The sequence below is a fragment of the Erithacus rubecula genome (genome assembly GCF_903797595.1).
Source record: "Erithacus rubecula genome assembly, chromosome: 3".
Lineage (NCBI taxonomy): Eukaryota > Metazoa > Chordata > Aves > Passeriformes > Muscicapidae > Erithacus > Erithacus rubecula.
This window is the reverse complement of record NC_136689.1, coordinates 45,853,525-45,871,582: the sequence shown is the minus strand read 5'-3', so window position 1 is coordinate 45,871,582 and position 18,058 is coordinate 45,853,525. Positions and strand designations below refer to the sequence as shown.

Sequence of the window (18,058 nt, the reverse complement as noted above, 5' to 3'; positions counted from 1 at the left end):
CTTGCACAATGTTGTCATCAAATAGAACCCAGCTCAACTGAGTAGCTGTGCTAAAAACCACAGTATCATGAAAACCATGAACATCCATGAAGCAGTTGTCTGGAGACCAAAACTACATGTTCATTTGGACTGGATATCAGGTACAGGGCAACCAGGAGTCAAAGGCTTCCTGGGAACACCTTTCTATGGTTTTGGTCTTTGTTTTTTATGGGTTTAGGATGTTTGCTGGTTGTAGGGTTATTGTGGTGTTTTGTTGGGGGCTTTTTATTTGTTTGGGAGGTTTCTTTTGCTTTTGGTTAGGGGGTGCAAGTTTGATTTTTTATGCTAAATCCTGAGTCGATTATTTTCCCATGAAGCCCAGGAATCAATTTCTGTGGTGTGGTATAAAATGACACCACTATGAATACAACCTTACTCACCCAGGAACTACCGGGACTGCATGAGGTGACAATGAGTTTATCAGAACCCAGTCCTTAATATAGAAAGCAAATAGAAAATCATCCTATGAAACATGAGATACAAAAGTGATAATAAATCTTTTATTCACTGATTTAAAGCACCCCAAACAAACAGTAAGCCATATCAAACTGCCATCATCTGAATCTCCTCATCTGCATACCACCTTCAGCCAGAGGAAAAGAGGAGGGGGGGAAATGTGCTAATGAAAAATAACAAATAAAACTGAAAGGGAACAGGGAAATCACAATATTTAAATGTTATTAATCAAGGAAAGCTGCTTAAGCATGTAAGCTTAGGTCTCCCTCAATGCTCGCGATAAAACTTCACTAATATCTAGAGGTAATAGTGAGTTGGGTGTTTTGTGGCTCATTTGTTCCCTGCTGTTATTATTGCTGTTTTCCCCAACTGATTTACATCTCTGTTTAAAGCAAGCATTCTTTCCCATAGTAAGAACACAAAAACAAGCAAGAAAGAAACACCTAATATGACTCACAACCACTGCCAGTCTCAAATATTTATTCTTCCTTCAGGCATTGATTACACCACCCTACAGAACACTGTGCCACCTTCTGTAAAGTTATTTAAGTATGCCTCACCTCCTAATTCCTTTTTTAAATTTTTTTTCAATGTTTATTATCTGGAGGATCGATTCCAGGCTGCTAGCACTAGGTCATGTTATCTTAACTGAAAAAAAATTTAAAATTTCATACTCCTTTCCTTTTTGTTTTTACAGCTCTAGCCCTTAATTTAAAGGGCCAAATTTGATACTGATTACTCTCTGATACAGCTCATTCTTTATTTATAAGTTTCTGTGAGTAATAATACATGGTTTTCTGTTTGTCCTTACTAGCATGCCCTCCACAGAAACTACAGGACTGTCCTTCAACCCTGACCAAAGTTCTGCTCCAACAGATGCCATGGATTCTGGCTTCCCATAGAAATTACATGCATTACTATAAAAAATTATTTGGGATGACATTAAACCACCCTTGCTTCTATACCAATATATTAAAAAGGAAAAAAAAAAGAGGCAACAAAACCAAAAAAAAAGCACTCTTCCTCAAATTGCTGACTATTTAAAACTGTTCCTGTTTTTTGAACTTGCTTTGCCTCCTATGATCTAGAAAAAAATCAAGGAGAAATGACTGGGTAAGTCCCCTCTTTATTCTACCACCCACAACCAAATATGAACACTTGCCATCACTTATGAACACATATTTTCTGTTTCTCCCTGCCCTAGAAATGTAGAGAACGTCTTCACTATTGGGTGAGTTTGGCTTATGTTCAGGGATAAGATCTACAAAAAAATGTAAAGTTATTGGAATAAACAATCTCCATGCCACCACTTATCACAGAGGCAGAGTTGTGCTCTAAGGAAGAAGAGGCACCTAATAAGGGACAGCATTTCCAGAGAATCTGTGTTCTCTCTAGCTCCCTGTGTTGTGTATAGCAAGACTTCTAGTGTTTTGCTTATTGAAGTTCACTGATCATCAGAAACAAAACAGGCAATGCAACTACAGAGAAGAAAATCCAGCCAATATCAAAGACACCAGAAATCCTAGTAGATGAAAGCCTGCACTTCCAATGCTGCTGATGTTAACTTGCAGGTGAGGGGCCTGGAAAGACAGAGTAGTCATAGGTCCTCTTGCAAAGAGCGACTGAAATCATCACGGACCTGGCCAGAACTGTAAGGTCCACCAATATATGTCCTTAAACTTCCAGCCATTTAGATCCCTTCTAGAGGACAGAAAGGAAGAAAATATGAAAGGCCAGAAGCAAACACAGTATAGCTGCAGTGTTTCTAAGGTAATTTAGTAGATATGATAATGCCAAAAAAAGCCACCCATTTAGTAAAAAAAGCTACATCATTTGCAGCTCCTCTCAGACAAAAATTATTCCTTTCCAATTACAGCTATTCTTCCCTTCACTGTCAGATTTCATGACTCCATGGGGAGAAATCTAAAAAAAAATAGTACTTTGTATTCCTGAATATTACCTGCACTCAGGTAAACAAGCAAGACAAGGGAGAGAGGGGAAAATACAGGAGGGGTATAGGAAAACAAAAGGGTAAAGTAATAGAGAATAAGCTAAGAAAAAAGAAATAAAGCAAAATCAGCGAGATGATATGGAATAATCTTTTACTCTAAGTGGTCAATCATTGACTCCATTGTTGCTTTGAAGGAACAGGGCAGAAGGATTTAAATCTGCTGATGAACTCTGCAAAATCCACCTCGTAGCTCAGAGACCTGACTTCAGCTATCCTCTCTAGAAATGGGGAGCAGAAAAATGAGGCTATGACAGGGCTGGAAGAAACTGATCTAATGTCCTGATTGAGTCAGTGGCCAAGTCGACATCTCCTTTTCCTGATCTCTGAAAGCAAGACTGCTGTTTCCTTATCTTACTCTAGAGGACATCCAAATATACTTAATTTTCAAAAGGTGTCAACATCCTTTCTGGAAAGGATAGGTCTAAGAACAGGCAGTAAATATAACTCCTTTACAACTAATTCATTCACTGAAAATTGCCTTATGATCTTTTTAAACCAACAGCCCAAAGCAAGATTGCACAATAGGGCTCGCACTGTACAGAAGGATTATGGTAATTAAAAATATGCACACAAAGACTTAGTCCCAGACTAACTGCATTTCTGGACTACATTAAAAAAAAAAAAATACATCAAATGCATGCACAACCACATTTATATCCATGCAAGCAAGATGCAATGTGCCTATGCTTACCCCGCAAATGAAAAACAACACCTCTCTTTCAAACCTTAAAAAGCTCCTAGGAATAACCTTTCACAAATAAACAGCCTGCTCTGCTCAGAGAGGGATTTTATAAACAACAGAGATTACAATGGGCTTAATCATGATTAAACACTGATCTGGCTCAATCTACTCAAAAGCAGACAAAAGATAAATAAAAACCTCCAGTAGATGCATTTCATACTGGAAATTCTGGAACCTCAATTGACATAATAGTTTTTATGTTCTGATAATATCTGGAGGAAACAGTATAAAGGATCAAGAAAACAAAAGCAAATTTTTAGTTAAAATTCTCTATGTGCTGTGTAAAAAGAAGGCTACAGCAGGGAACACACAGGGCAGCTCAGCATTTTACAAACCTCTTTCTGTCTGCAGCTGAAAATGCACTAGCAGAGCAATGTCACTAAAAAGAAACAAGCACCACCCTTTTTGCCTCATCTCCTATATCTTACCCTGTAAAACTGTGCAATAGTAGTCACTGAATTTCCCTTCACACAAAAGCCACTTCGGATCAATGGCAGTCATGTTAAATCTCTTTTAGTAAAATAATGTCACCTCCTCAGTGTCACCCCAGTTGTGCTTCACTGATTCATCACGCACAGTGTGAAAATTCTGTGTGATGGGAAGGGGCTGAACTTAACAAATATTTCCCAGATATAGACCTCTGGTCTTTCCTATGGGTGAGGAAATCCAGGAAACTGATTCCACATCATGGAAGACAACTCCAGCCATTAGTACTGTTGGAGGAGGTGGGAAAAGTAAAAAAAAAAAGAACATAGGTAGCAGAGATTGCTTACAGAGCTAAGTTTTCTATTTAATGCAACAAGGTAAATATGGAGAAAGAGAAATCACTCTTTAGATGGGGTGGGGGGGAATCTATGTGGAGGAGAAGGCTAATCATATTTTTTCCATTCTATCATCTCCAGCAAAAATTCCCAATGGACGACCAAGTAAGGTTAGGCAAACAGACAGAAGAGCTCCCTTCCGGTATTGAGAAGGCACATGACTGTCTGTCTGCATGGCCAGAGAATGCATTCTGTGCTTCAGAGGTACAAGGTGAAAGACTTTCAACCTCTCTTGATTTGTGACCTCCAAAACTTCTCCAGTGAAAGCAAAAATCCCCATACAGACAGTGCAAGCTTACTGATAAATGTTTTGTTCTTTTCACTTTTTTTTCACTGACCTCTTGGACACAGCTTACACAAGTTTGCCATCATTGTTATAGACAGACCTTAATAGTGAAACTTACGTTACTTATGCTGGTTGTCAAGCTACAAGTTATTGTCAACTACAAGAACATCATCTCTAAACAAAATCAAAATTCTCACCTCAATTCCTATTGTCCTTCAGCCTACCTAGTGTGTGTCATAGAAGTCTAAGTAGATCTCATTAACTTAAGGCAGAACAATCATCATTTCGCAGATGAATTCCACATTTTACAAACTGCAGATCAGAATCATGTGATTTGCATTTCCTAGATGAGAAGCCAACAAACTTTTCTGTCTGTGGAGTCAAGTGCACAGTCCTTTGTCATCTCGACTAACAGCAGATGCATTTACATTTTAATACACAAATAGGAAAATAATGGGTTACTGTTGCTTGTCCACAAAGCAGGCTTATCTTTCAAAAAGCTGTCAGGGGATTAATAAATTTTACAAATTATTTAACTTTCCTCTATAACCCACCTCTGAAGGAGAAATGAGCTCAAGAACCCCTCAATACCTGAAAAATGCAGGAGGAAATGCTTAGAATGCAAAGAATATTTTTATTTTTCTGGTAAGACGGATGACTTTTGGTGCACAACTTGCTGGCATCAAGCACCAATGAAAACAATTGCTTTGGTGTACATGCTTGCCTATGGAAAAGGGCTATGAATTTAAATCCTAAAACAGTAACCAATGTGAAATGTCACCTGGCCATGCAGTTCAACCTAATTACTTACACAGATTTATTTTAAAATACAAAACCAGCATGTTCCTTGGGAGAATTATTTTTTCTCCTTTCCCAAATATTTACAATTAACATTTTCCAAGAAGAATTCTTCTGCAATTAAGGACTTGCCAAAATCAGACAAAGTAAAGTACTCAAAACAACACCGGAGCAAGAGTGTTACTGGGAGTGTCTCCCAGAGCTGTGCTTCTGGAAGAAGAGATGCTCCATACAGGACTCAGCACCAACAAGCCTGCATGCCTGTGATACTTCTTTCTAAAGCCTGAGTGGCCTTGCAGCCTTCTGGGGATGAGGCTGACACGACTGGAAGCCATCCCATTGCATCTTGCCACCTGTGTTCTTCCCGGCAAATGCCAGTCACACTTCTGAAGGGAAGGCGTGTAAGTAATGCAATCCCAGAGCAGCAGAGCAAGCTCAGCAAGGGGGCAAGGGGAAGCAAACACATTGATTTGAAGGTTCAAGGTAGGAAAAAAAACAGGTAAGCATAGGCTTGGTTTTTAGCTGCAAGACCATTCACATGGAGCCTGTGCTGGAATGGATCTGATGGGTTACAGAAAAAAAAAAACAACCCACAAACAAATCCATCTCTGACCCAGAATTTTCTCCAGGTAAAGATTCTTGTTCTTCTTATGTGACCTGGTTCACTGAAAAAAATTATTATTTTCCCATTCCTCCTAACAACAGTAAGCATGGTGCTGGGGCTCAACACCACAAGCAGCACCCTGTCTGTGGTGCTTACAGGTGCCTGTGGCACCCCAGAGAAACAAACCAGTTCATGAGCAGCATCCAAGGGTCAGTCAAGCTTGTCCCAATCCAGGACAGGCTGTAATTAAACCCTGCCAATCACTTCTCCTGTTTTGGCAGCGCCAGGCAAAATTGCCACCAAGTGTAGTAGAACTTGGGCTTAAAGGTCCATTTTGGCCCAACGTACCAAAATGTTGGAGTTTAGGAAATCAAACAAATGGACTCTTTACATGACACAAAGCTTCTCACAGTATATTCAGTTCATTTTCAATAGCCAAAGTGGGAGAAACGTTTAAAGACACTTAAGCACCCAAGATAGAATGGCACAAAATCCTTTTCCAGAAACCAAGACCCCAACAGTTCAAGCAAGTTCTCCCAGCTTGCTCCAACAGTCCACTGGATGTGCCTCACATCACAGTCTGCCTGTGTTATTCAGGGCCAGAATAATTTGATGACACTGTCTTGAGGCCCTGGCTCTCAAGAGACTAGCCGCATATGCACTAAAGTTCAACGTGGTTTGATTTCATAGGGCTAATCTGCAGCCCCTAAGTCTGGGAGGCACTGCTGTTCAGCGGGGGGCTTCTGCTCAATCTGGGACTCTGTGCAAGTGTCAAAAATATATAAGAACACTTTCAAAGCTGGGCAGCGAATTTTAGAAACAAGGAAGTTTCCAAAGTTCCAAACCATCCATGACAGACTGGAAAGTGTCCTACAGGAAAAGCAGTTTTAAGTTACCATTTTAGAATAAATATTAAAATATTATCATTTAATTATTATAAATAATATAAATATTATCATTCTGTATTCCAGCAGTATAATGCTGATAAATGACTTAAGAATACAAAACTCAGCATGGTATTCTCAAAACCTGACACTGCAAGCAGGCTGAACAAGGGATTCTGTTCTATTCTGTGGTTTCTTTCCCCTCCTGTACTTAAAAAATAAAGACAGCAAATTTCTTTGAACTTACATAATTCAAGCCCTTTTTTTTGCATATGGCTAAACCAGCCTTTTAAATTCTTTAGGCTTGGCATTGTATGAAAGCAGATATCAAATATTCAGAGAGTTCAATTTAGAAAGATCATTTTTCTGAGGCTGAGCCTTTCCAAAGAGCTTCCTGCAGCACTCCAGAAAATGTCTCAAACCGCCCCTCCCACCTGGCTGAGGTCACTTAACCTTTCCAGGCCATGTTACTGGAGGTAGGGTACCTCCAAAAGGAAGGTATGGGTGTGTTGGAAAGGTGGGAAGTGTACAGGGTGTGAAGGTGTCCAAAGAAACAATTAAAATTTGGAAACAAATAAAACTTGCTAATAACCTGTTTGGCACCAGTTGAGTGGTTGAGAACTGTGTCTTGTCCACATGTGAAAAACTACTATGTCTCCTGCGTAGTCCTCTGTCACTGCCTTTTATCAAAATCTACCTCTTCATGTCAAAATCACAGTTCACAAACACCAGGTAAAGAGATGTCCTGTGTGAGTTAACTGGGGTATATGGAGGACCCCCATGAAATGCATATCCAGTCAGTGGCAAAGTACAAGGCTGAAGTACCCACTGCTGCTGTATTTCATTTTATTCATTATTTCTAGAGTACCCAGCAAATGCAGCCTCAACACAGCAGTGTAGGTAGGACCTCCTTTTTCACACAGACAAGGATGCATTCAAGGCAGGAGAAGGGTTTCTCCTTCCTCCCCAAGCCTTGCCACACCACTTGAAGGTACAGAGGGGCTGCTTATGTCAGGACCAGCTCAATGCTGGCTCCAAGACAGCAGTTTTTCCATAAAGTGTCTCATGCTGTCTCATAGCTGGCTCCTTGCTCTTGCAGGTGAAGGAGTTAGTGTAGAAAGTGAAGGGAAGCTACTGATCCCAGTAGGGGCATTGGGAGTTCAGTCCTACATGCCAGGCCAGAAGAATCATAAAGCAGTAAGAAATGTAGTTCTTCATCCAGAAGAAGGGCATCATAGAACAGGTTGGAAGGGACCTTGAAAAATCATCTGGTTCCAACTCCCCTGCCATGGGCAGGGACACCTTTCACCAGACCAGGTGGCTCAGGGCCCCATCCAACCTGGCCTTGAACATTTTCAGAGATGAAGCATCCACAGCCCTGAGGAACCTGCTCAAGTGCCTTCTCACCCTTACAGTAAAGAATTTTTTCTGTGTATTTGACCTAAGCCTTCTGTGCTTGCAATACTCTTGGATGAAGAGCAACACTGGATTTTATTAGTTACTGCTTATTATTAAGCATTGCTTACCCCAAGCTTGCTGTAAAATCAGTAAACACCAAAAGCATACGGTCAGTTTAGACAAAACATTGACCCTCAGCCTTCATGCACTGTGGAGCTAGGAAGATGTCCTATTTTATGCAGCGTGGTATCCATGACATTAGGAAGCACAACTAGCACAGAGGGCTTCAAGAACTTAAATGTGTTACAATAGTTACATAAGATGTATTTTTTAATACCTTTTCCAGTGCTTCTCTGTCAGCCAGCTCCTGCACAGCCAAAAGCTTGATACTGTTAAGAAAGAAACAGAGAGAAAAAGAGAATTAATCACTCCACTGCAAGCATTACAGAAATCTAAGAAACAGCAGAACTGAAGATCTCTTTTTATCTTCTCTGTTGAAAATACAAAAAATGTTCATGATGAAACAAAATAAAGCAAGAGAGACAGTGTTACTTTGTTTTCCTTGAATTAGCCATCACAAGCATATTGTTTTGTTTCCAAATTACAATTGTATCTAAATTTGCCTTACAGAGAAACTGCCATCAGTCATTACTTTTGTAATATCCTAAATTAACAGCAAAGGATCTTCTGAATGACAAACACAGAAAAATATTCTAGATATTTCTATCAGTTGTAGGCAATTTTGTTCCTCAATGTTAACAGGTTTCCATGAGTCCCAAAAAGCCATTTTCAGGCATTTATAATATTATACATGAGGTGCAGTAATTAAGACAACCCAGCTCAAGCAATTTGAGGGAGAGATGAGGGAAATGTGCACCACCATTTAAATTCCATTTATTATTCTTGTAATGCCTTTTGCTAACCAATCCCAAATTTCTTCACCTACTTAAATCTTTTCTGAGTTTACCTCTAGGGGTTAAATCCTGCACACTGAATTTCATTCACTTCAGCAAGGTAATGAGAGTCATTCAAGCAGCATTCTACACCTATAGTGCAGCTTCACAGGCTCACTTTGCTTACCCAGTCGTAAAACCAGACACTCAATATATCATCCTTGGACTCCAGAGGACAATTTCCTTCACCCAGGGATACAAAAACATTTACATATCAATAGAATATCAAATGATGCATATAAATATTGTTTAAATTACTCTCACCTCCCTGCATACAGTCAAAAGCCAGTATAGTTAATAGCTCATATTCAAGAAGGTGTGAATAGCCAACATAGGGGTCGGCCAAAGGATATAATACAAAAAGTTTAATTAGCCTTTCAAAACCTCAGAGCAATATTGCATAATTCTTGTGCATCCACTGGCACCTTATAGACTAATTATATACATCCATCCTGCAACAGCAGCTGGCAAAGAATAGTTCTAGTCCTTTGGCTTTCCACTGCAGGTATTCACAGCCTAATCCCTAAACACCAATGTGCTTTCACTTTAATGGACTTCTAGCTTTCAGTGTCTTCAAGGTATCATAAAAAGCCTATAGTCAATGAATTATAAAACAGCCACAGACAATGCATTTCTAGTCTGCAGACACTATTACTACTAAGACAAAGAGAGTAGAGATGGTTCAGAAAACAATGGGATAATGAGGAAAATGAAAAAGGTATTCCATTGAAGTCCAATCACCATGGTAGTAGGAGATGTGTGTTTTGCTGTTAATGTTTGGTGAACACATTAGGCTTCACACACATATTCAGCTGAGCTGGAAGGCATTTAGTGAGAGTACAAAACCAATACAAGTTATCTTTAAACATAATTTTCCTTGTAATTCAGCCAGCATACAAAGTAAAGATGGGCTGGGCAGCAAGCAAAGAAGACAGCTCCATTAAAAAACACTGCAGTGCTGTGTCCAACTCAGAAGGAGCCTCAGCTGATGCACCTTGGAGAACAAAGTCCAATAACCCAGCCAGTAACAATGCAGCCACAGTCAAGACCTCTCTCTGAATTCAGGAGTCACCTGTTCATTTTGGATGAGTCACCTGTGTTGCAGTGCACTTGTTGGGGGTATGCAAATTACACTTGCCTATTTCTTTTTGAAGCTAGACTTTTTGTTTACTTAATCAAATCAGTCAAGGCTGGAGATGTTTCTACCAATTGAGTGATTTATTTCTAGAATGGTATTAGTGAGTTATCTGATGCTCAATAGCTGCAGAAGAAAGATGCAGACTGCCCCAAAAGCAAGTACCACTTTTATTAAAAATCATCATCTCACTGTAAAAACCTTTGATACCCGTAAAATCCCACAAGAACTTTTGCAACTGGTATGTGTTCATTTAAAACAAAGTATCCAGTCCCACAGAAGCAAGTAATGAAACAGGATTTTTTTTACTTTATTTCATTATAATATGGAGATGTTGTATCAGAGGTGAAGAAACCATACAAAGGGTTTACATCTTGCAGAGATACTGCATAGGTAGGTTCAGAATCAAATCTCAATTCTAAGTTGCTACATGATTTGCAGCAACATTGGCTTGATTCCTGAAGAGAAAAAGACTTTCTGTGCTGTTACAGATTTAGAGATCAATGTTTGCCCTGTGCTTTACTCTTTTCTCCTCAGATGATACCTCGGGTATTTTTCCATGGTCAAAAGGAATCTGTGAACACAAGTATCAGCCTTTATACAACATGCTGCAAGATCCTTCTTTCCTTAAAGCACCATCACAGCCACTGTCTCTGTCAATTGGATTACAGCCCACTATCTGGAAAATTGCTTTAGATAATCAGTTATTTACTGCTATTTCTTCCAGCAGTTCCAAGCAAAATTAGTATGCGCTACATAATGCAATGTCAGCTTGGAAATGCAGCTTCTTTCAAGGCTGTTGCTTTGGGCACTTGATGCTTCAAAAAGAAATCAGGCTGCTTATTTAGGCACTACATGAGCAATCTCACAACCACTGAGAGCAGCTTACAACTTCATTTGCTGTTTGTAGCTTTTTTGTTCACCAAGGACTCCAAAGTAGATGGGAATACAGTTAGTAACTGGGGGGAGAGAGGGGGAGGAAGTCACCAATTAAAAAAAAAAAAATCTCAAATGAAATGCAAATAGAGTTACCAAAAGCCAATGCTGAAGCCCAAGCTCTTGCAGTCTACAATATAACTTAAATACTCTGTTTATACATATATATATCCTTGGCATTATTTTTTTCATCCTCATCTTGTTGTGGAACCACTAACTCATTAATAAAGTCATAGAAAAACTGTATTTCCCAAAGAAACTTTATGACTCCTGAAGAACCTGCTCTAACCCACCAGCTTTAAAACATACTGATTAAGAAACCTGTAATATAAGAACCTATATTGAAAATGGCTCTACTTGAATCTGAACCTCTGTTAGAAATACCCACCGACTGAATTACTTACATGATCTATTTAAATAAAGCTATAGAAATTAATATCTCGACACTCCAGGCACACTCAAAATACTTAAAAACATGTAGTGATCAGGATGAAGGACTCTTCTCCAGCACTGAAAATATGCAAACATGATGTGCTGTCAAGGAAACACAACTCCCTTTTTTTTTTGGCCCTGGGTGATGGCATGGCATTCTCTTCTAAGGGAATTCCTTTTGGCTTCCAGAAGATTAGTCACAGTGCTGAACTACTGCCTATAGCTACAGCACATTTCTACACCTCAGGGTATCATAGCAATCCTTTCCTCAAAGTCTTCCTACTCAAAAACAAGTAGCATTGGGTTTCTCTTTTTAATCCTGCATACTCAGGAGTAATTTAAGTCTTTCTGGCAGTCTTTTGCAACGCTGCAAGCTTGCAGAAAAGTCCCTTGCTGACTGATGCATTCCTGTTCACTCTGAGGCATCATGACTGCATTTAATTTGCACTGAACTTCACTTCTCAGCTTGAATTCACATTGCCCACAAAATCTCATCTGCTCTTACAGGGGGGAATGTTGAGCTTTCCTAAGAACCACTGGAGGGTCATCTGCCTGCAAACCAGTGAATCTATAGATCTCCAGCAAGTCCGATGGGATAGACTGAGACTGCCACACAAGGCAGATCCCAGATCCATCCATTCAGAATGCACCTCAGGTCTTGACTCAGGAAGAGAAGTTGCTTCCTTCAAAACCAGCTTGAAAGGGTGCTTTAGGGGTTGAAAGGTTTTTAGAATTACAGTCAGTTTCTGGACCACCCCTGCACAGAACTGGAACTGCAGCCATTACGGACACAGGTACCTGGCTGCCACTATCAAGATAGAGGGTCCCTAGAGCAGGGCATAAATGGGCACAATGTCCTATGTCCTGAGCAGAGCACAGTGTGAAGCTGAACCTTCCATTCCATGTAGAACCTGGCAATTTTGAGGAAAAGAGGAGAAAGAGAGGAAGAGTTCAGCAGAGACTCAGTGAAGTGTTTAAACAAATACTTAGCCTCACAACAGTGCCCTACAAAAGCTTAATTACATATCTTTGCTCGAGGCCTGAGTTTTTCCAAAAGCCTCACGCTTTCTATCATCCAGTGCATAAGCCTAAAGTTAACAACATTGAGAAATGCTGTCTGAATTCTTACTTTTCTGTTGCCTTCTTCAGCACACAGCTGTACCAAATCTTGCTTCAGCTAGATTCATAAATACGGTAAATACTCCATGCAAAAAGCACTCATTCCCGAATCATTTCAAGCAACATTAAATAATTCCTTTATCTCTTCCTTTTAGTCTACAGACTCTTCCTCTTTGCTCTTGAGATAAGATCCCACAAACATATTATGGCTGATGATGAAGTTTTGAACACTTACATATCTAAGAGTAAAGCATGAATGCATGTAACAAGTGTTTTCTGACAGACATGCGAGTTACCTGACAAAAGGAACAGGACAAAACCATTTGGGCTACCAAATTTGTACACTAAAATTCTACATACAAAACCTACCCAAATTGGCCTCGCTCATAAATCTATTCTGTTCTAAGAAATGGGCATGAAATAAGAGAGTTGGACTAAAAAAAAAACCAACAAAAAAACATGCAGCTGATCTGTGCTAATGGTACCTGGGAGGGAGCACTCTTCATCAGCTGCCTGCTCTCCCCATCCCTCACCTTAGTCTTCACTTCTGCAGAAAGGGCACACTCATCATCATTCACACCACACCCTCTGTTTTTCCTTCAGCATTTGCCAAATGACAGGGATGGGTAAGTACCTACTCATGTATGTGTTCTCTGTGAGGGCTGGTTCCCGCTGCCCCAGCTGTCAACAGCCTGAGGTTACAGGCTGTGATTAACTGTTTCCTGATTATTTTAAGCATAGCCAGATGCTTAGAGAAATACATGCAGAACAGGGAAAGGTAACAGCCCAAAAGTGACAAATACAGAAAAAACCAGACCTTGTTGTGGCTTAAACAAATGTGGGGGGAGGTGGTGGGTTGGTGTGTATAGAGTGGGTGGGGGTTTTTTGCTGTTTGGCTGTTTGTTTTAAATATAGACCTGCTGCTGGACCTTGCTGTTAATGCCTAATGGGACCCAAGGCTTCCCTTCATGACTCTGTCTGCCTCTGTGATGACTACCTTGCACAAGGGTAGGCAAAAGAACAGCGGGATCCCACTAATACCATGGCAGACTAAGCTTAACACGGTGAGATGATGGGGGAACAAGTCTGAGCACCCTGGGGCTGCAAAGGGATCTGTGCCACTCCTTTTTTGGGGCTACCCACACTGACCAGGGCAATGGGTCACCTAAGTGGGATGCCTTTACAGTGAAGGAACAACCTTTAAGACTTTCATCAATGCATGCACTGTGAAAATACACTTTTACTGGCATCTCTCATTTACAAAGTTGTCTTCCCCCCACCCCCAAGACCCTGTTCACTCACACCCCCATAAAAAAAAAAAAGCAGGAGAAAAGTCATGTTCAATGACTTTCAGCCTTGCACAGTTCCTTCATCTACCCCTATGAAGCTGGGTAAGGAAAAAAAAATGCAGATTCTCCTTTTCCAATAAAAGCATCTATATCTTCTCAATCACTCTTTAAATGGAAGGAAAAACTGTGTCCACTGCTACACCTTAAACAGCTGCTGGAAGCCACTAGAAGTAAGCTGATGGGCTTGGATGGGAATGCCATGCCTTATTGTTTTAGTACCAACTGCCAGCTAATGACACAACAAAACATACTAGAAGATTCTCAGGAAAAAAATGTATCTACAGGAAGAAGAAATTATGATAAAATCAGGGAGTTACATTTCCTATGTATTAAATGTATTTTTATCTATCTATACTACAGATAGACATAAAACAGATCATAAGCATGCTATATATAATTTTCTAAACAGTCATATATATATGTATATATATTTTTTAATATATATATATACACCCAACTATATCTAGGTGAATATATTGAGAGCTGCTTTTTTTGCAACTTCCTCATTGGGATGAAAGCAGACATTCTTCAATGTCTAGTCATTACCGATTTGCCTGCAGCATGATCTGTAACCAAAATGCAGATCAAGGCACACAGCTGGAAATGGAACCAGGAGTAAACAGAAGGAGCGAAGAAGCTGAAATCCATCAAGCAAATTGGCAATGTAGTGAAGGCCACACGAACACTCTCATCCTGATGTCTGCATTCATGGATCCTCTTACATTATGAGAGTGATTGAAGTATTTCTCATGGGGAGAAAGGACACAGCAATGGAACTAGAAAAGGAAAAACATGAATTATGGATAGTTACTACTGAGAGTTGAAGGGGGAGAACAGCAGCATTACAAGGCAGAAAGCAATTGAAACAGTTAGTTTCTTCCCTTTCCTATTTCAGTGGTTCTCTGGATTCAGGGATGCTCTCTACTTGCTTGTCTCTGCCCTACACTTGCACCAAAGCCATCACTTTGCCAGACCTAAGAACTTTGCATTGAGTATCTGATCTATGTTCAGCTGATGCTGTGGTTTCAGTGCAGCTGTATCACTGCAGGAAGAGAATGATGATTCATAAACACTGAGAATTATGTATTCCCAATGCACAAAAGAAAAAGCCAAAAGGCTGCAAGAACAGCAAACTTCTTCCTAGAACTCTGGAAGGGAATAAAACATGCTCACAATGACACAAACCGCCACCAACAGAAAATATGTGAATGCCCATATATAATGAGACCTGGAAGCCTTCTTGACCATCTTCTTGGAAACACCCAACCAAAGCCATTTCCAAATGGGTGAAATCCATTCTGCTGTGCATACAGACTTTCACTATGTCAGTAAGCAGAGCTGGTAACAATCAGCAAAATTAAGAGGGGAGCTGCTCAAAACTCAGAGTATCTCTCTCTGTGAAGCTAAAGAAACATCACACTTATCTGTCTATCCAGAAAAGGTGTCTTCTGAGTTGTGAAGCAGTGATGCTTTTTCAGGACACTTCTGCAAATTCTGGAGGCTTCAATCATAGAGAGTGGGTTAGAAGCAACAGTGCAGAGTCCTATTTACCTCTTTCTCCACATAGAGGATCAGATCTTGGACCTAATTCTTTCTTTTTTTCAGGTAAGGGGGAAGGAGATGGGACAATTTCTATCTGTGTAGTCTCTCTAAAGATTCTCTCAAACTTTTACACTAGAGGAAGTCACAGAAGGGTCATACTTCGCGTGCATGCAATGCACATGTAAATACTGTCCTTTCTGTCATTATTAGCTTCATAAATCTGCATTTGAGGTACAGAGTACCGAAGACTCAAGCACTGTGCTAACCATACTTTTCAGAAACATTTGACTAAGTTAGAGGCCATCCTATGGCCTTTTCTCTTAATATCCTCCTATTACTCTTTCCTGTCTTTCTCCAATTCGGTCTCTGCAAACTGGTGCAATGCCAAGAGAGTGGCAGCAGTTAGACAGGTAAAAGTCAGGGAAGACTTCCAAGGTCCTCAGAAGAAATGGTGGTTATTAAGGGCTGGTAAACATTGTAATTGATTGAACAGAATCAAAGCTGATTCCTGAGACGCAAAGGTTAATTAGGCAAATGGCTCAAAAGGATCAATCTGTTCTAACCCATTATTTGTTGATTTTTTTTTTTTAAGTTAGAAAGACAGTTTAAAATAGACTAGGCAGCTGAAAGTAAGTCCCAAATTCCCAAAAGCATGAGACGAAACCACAAAAGGTCTGGAACTGCCAGGAACATGACTACACAATAGCAGCCTAATGAATAAAGAAACAGTAAATCAAATACCTATATTAAATTATACCAAACACAGCAATCTTGTTCATACATAAATACTAACAGGGACCAAGTATATGCAGTGACAATGCAGCCAAACTCCCCAAATAATTCAAAACTCAGGGTGACAGTTCAGTAGGCTTGTCACCACTTCCATCTTCATTGATTTCTCCTGTGACAAACACTTTGCTACATGATAATTCAGGCAACAGAAGAGAGTACTACTTCAAGTGGCACATATGTATATGTGTGTTATATTTATGCACAAAAAAAAATTGCACCGGTTGTACAGAGAGTTAGTCTGTCTGTAACTCACTTCAGACAGACAGCAAACCAGTATCAGTTGCCTGCATTAAAAAAGGGGATAGTTGGCTTTTAGAATAATTCAATGATAAAATACACTTTCCCTACTCAGTATTTAATTTCTTACTATATTTAGCTAAGAGCAATAATGTCTTCATCCAAACCACTTCACCTTATGCTCAGTTGTTTTGAAGTTCGGCAAAATCCTCTGTATAATGTCCACAGTCACAGGATTTAATTTTTTAATTTAAAAAAAAAAAAAAGCCTGTTTCTTTATAGCTCCACAGGAAGAGAAATACACACAGAGAATGTTGTGTCTGTGGCAACACTGATTTCTTCTGAGTCATTAAAACTGGACATGAACAGCTTATTTAACTTGCACTGAATTATTCAAATCTGTCCAACAAGGGAGGAGACCAACATTGAAAGCAAAAATTTAGAAGGTCACAAAAACCAAAGGTGACTTAGAGCTTCCAAATATAGGCGTTATGTTATAGTGTATGAAGTCTCTGGCATTTGGCTCTTTTTCTGGATTTTCTAAATCATTCCCTGCTAGGCTAGAGAGTCTGAGTTCCAGAAACAGCACCTTCTCCCACCCAATCCTGCTCTGCTGCAGCAGTGGAACAACTGAGTAGTCTCTAGTTAAACAGATGAATACGCTTGGGAAAGGGCACACCACCACACTACTGTTCTGCCATGAATTACAAAGCTTCCAGCAAAATTATGGGGCCTTGGGAGGCAAAGTGGTTAATAGGGACTTTACTTTAAGAATGTACCTCTGTGTCCCTGCAAAATAAAATGTGATTTGAAGTAGCCTGCTTCTCTTTCTCTGTTAGGTAGGTGAACCACATGCTATTAAGTTCTTATGAGAAAGCTCGTCATACCACTTCAGCCTCAGGAACATAAGGCAGTATTATTTTGCCATACGTGTACAGCCTCATCTCAGAGAAATGAGTTCACACAGTTAAAATCATATACAAAAGAATACAGTGAAAGTCAGTTTGTTTTGCAAAATACTTGCTCAAGAGCAATGCTGCAGCTTTATGGTAGTGCAACCATGATCAGCTGATGACATCTGAGAGTGGCACTAAGATCTAGCTTGGTTTTGTGCAAAGATTGTTGAAGCTTCCTGGCTGAAAACTCGGCAGTTTTTTACAGCACACTCTTAAGAAAGAGATTTACCCTCAAGAGCTGACTCCTACTTCAAAGAGGCTTGCAAAGAGCCACAGCCATTGTGCACTTCATATGCACATCTTTTTCAGAAGACATCATGCCAAACTGGAATTGTTTAAGTGGTGGAAGACACTAAACAGTGGGTATTAAAACAGAAAAATGTGCACAAGAAATGCTCTGAGAGACCCTGCAAAATTACTGAGAAGAGGCACTGCGACAGCAGTGCTTTGGTCAAGTGCACTTTTCTCCATGTCTCTTTCACAAGCAGCTTATGTTGTCTTACTAATTCAAGGACATTTTGACAAAAAGGCTAAAATGAAGTGCATCATTATAACAGGTAGGAAATGA

At 39.9% G+C, this 18,058-nt stretch overlaps 1 protein-coding gene across 1 annotated transcript in view; it reads right to left on the bottom strand.

Moving 5' to 3' along the window:
• Nucleotides 1-18,058, bottom strand: part of EEPD1 (endonuclease/exonuclease/phosphatase family domain containing 1) — a 63,090-nt gene that overhangs the window by 21,757 nt on the left and 23,275 nt on the right. Inside the window, 1 exon segment of the mRNA XM_079302654.1 lies at nucleotides 8,377-8,428. Within this exon segment, the coding sequence (XP_079158780.1) occupies nucleotides 8,377-8,428 (52 nt within the window).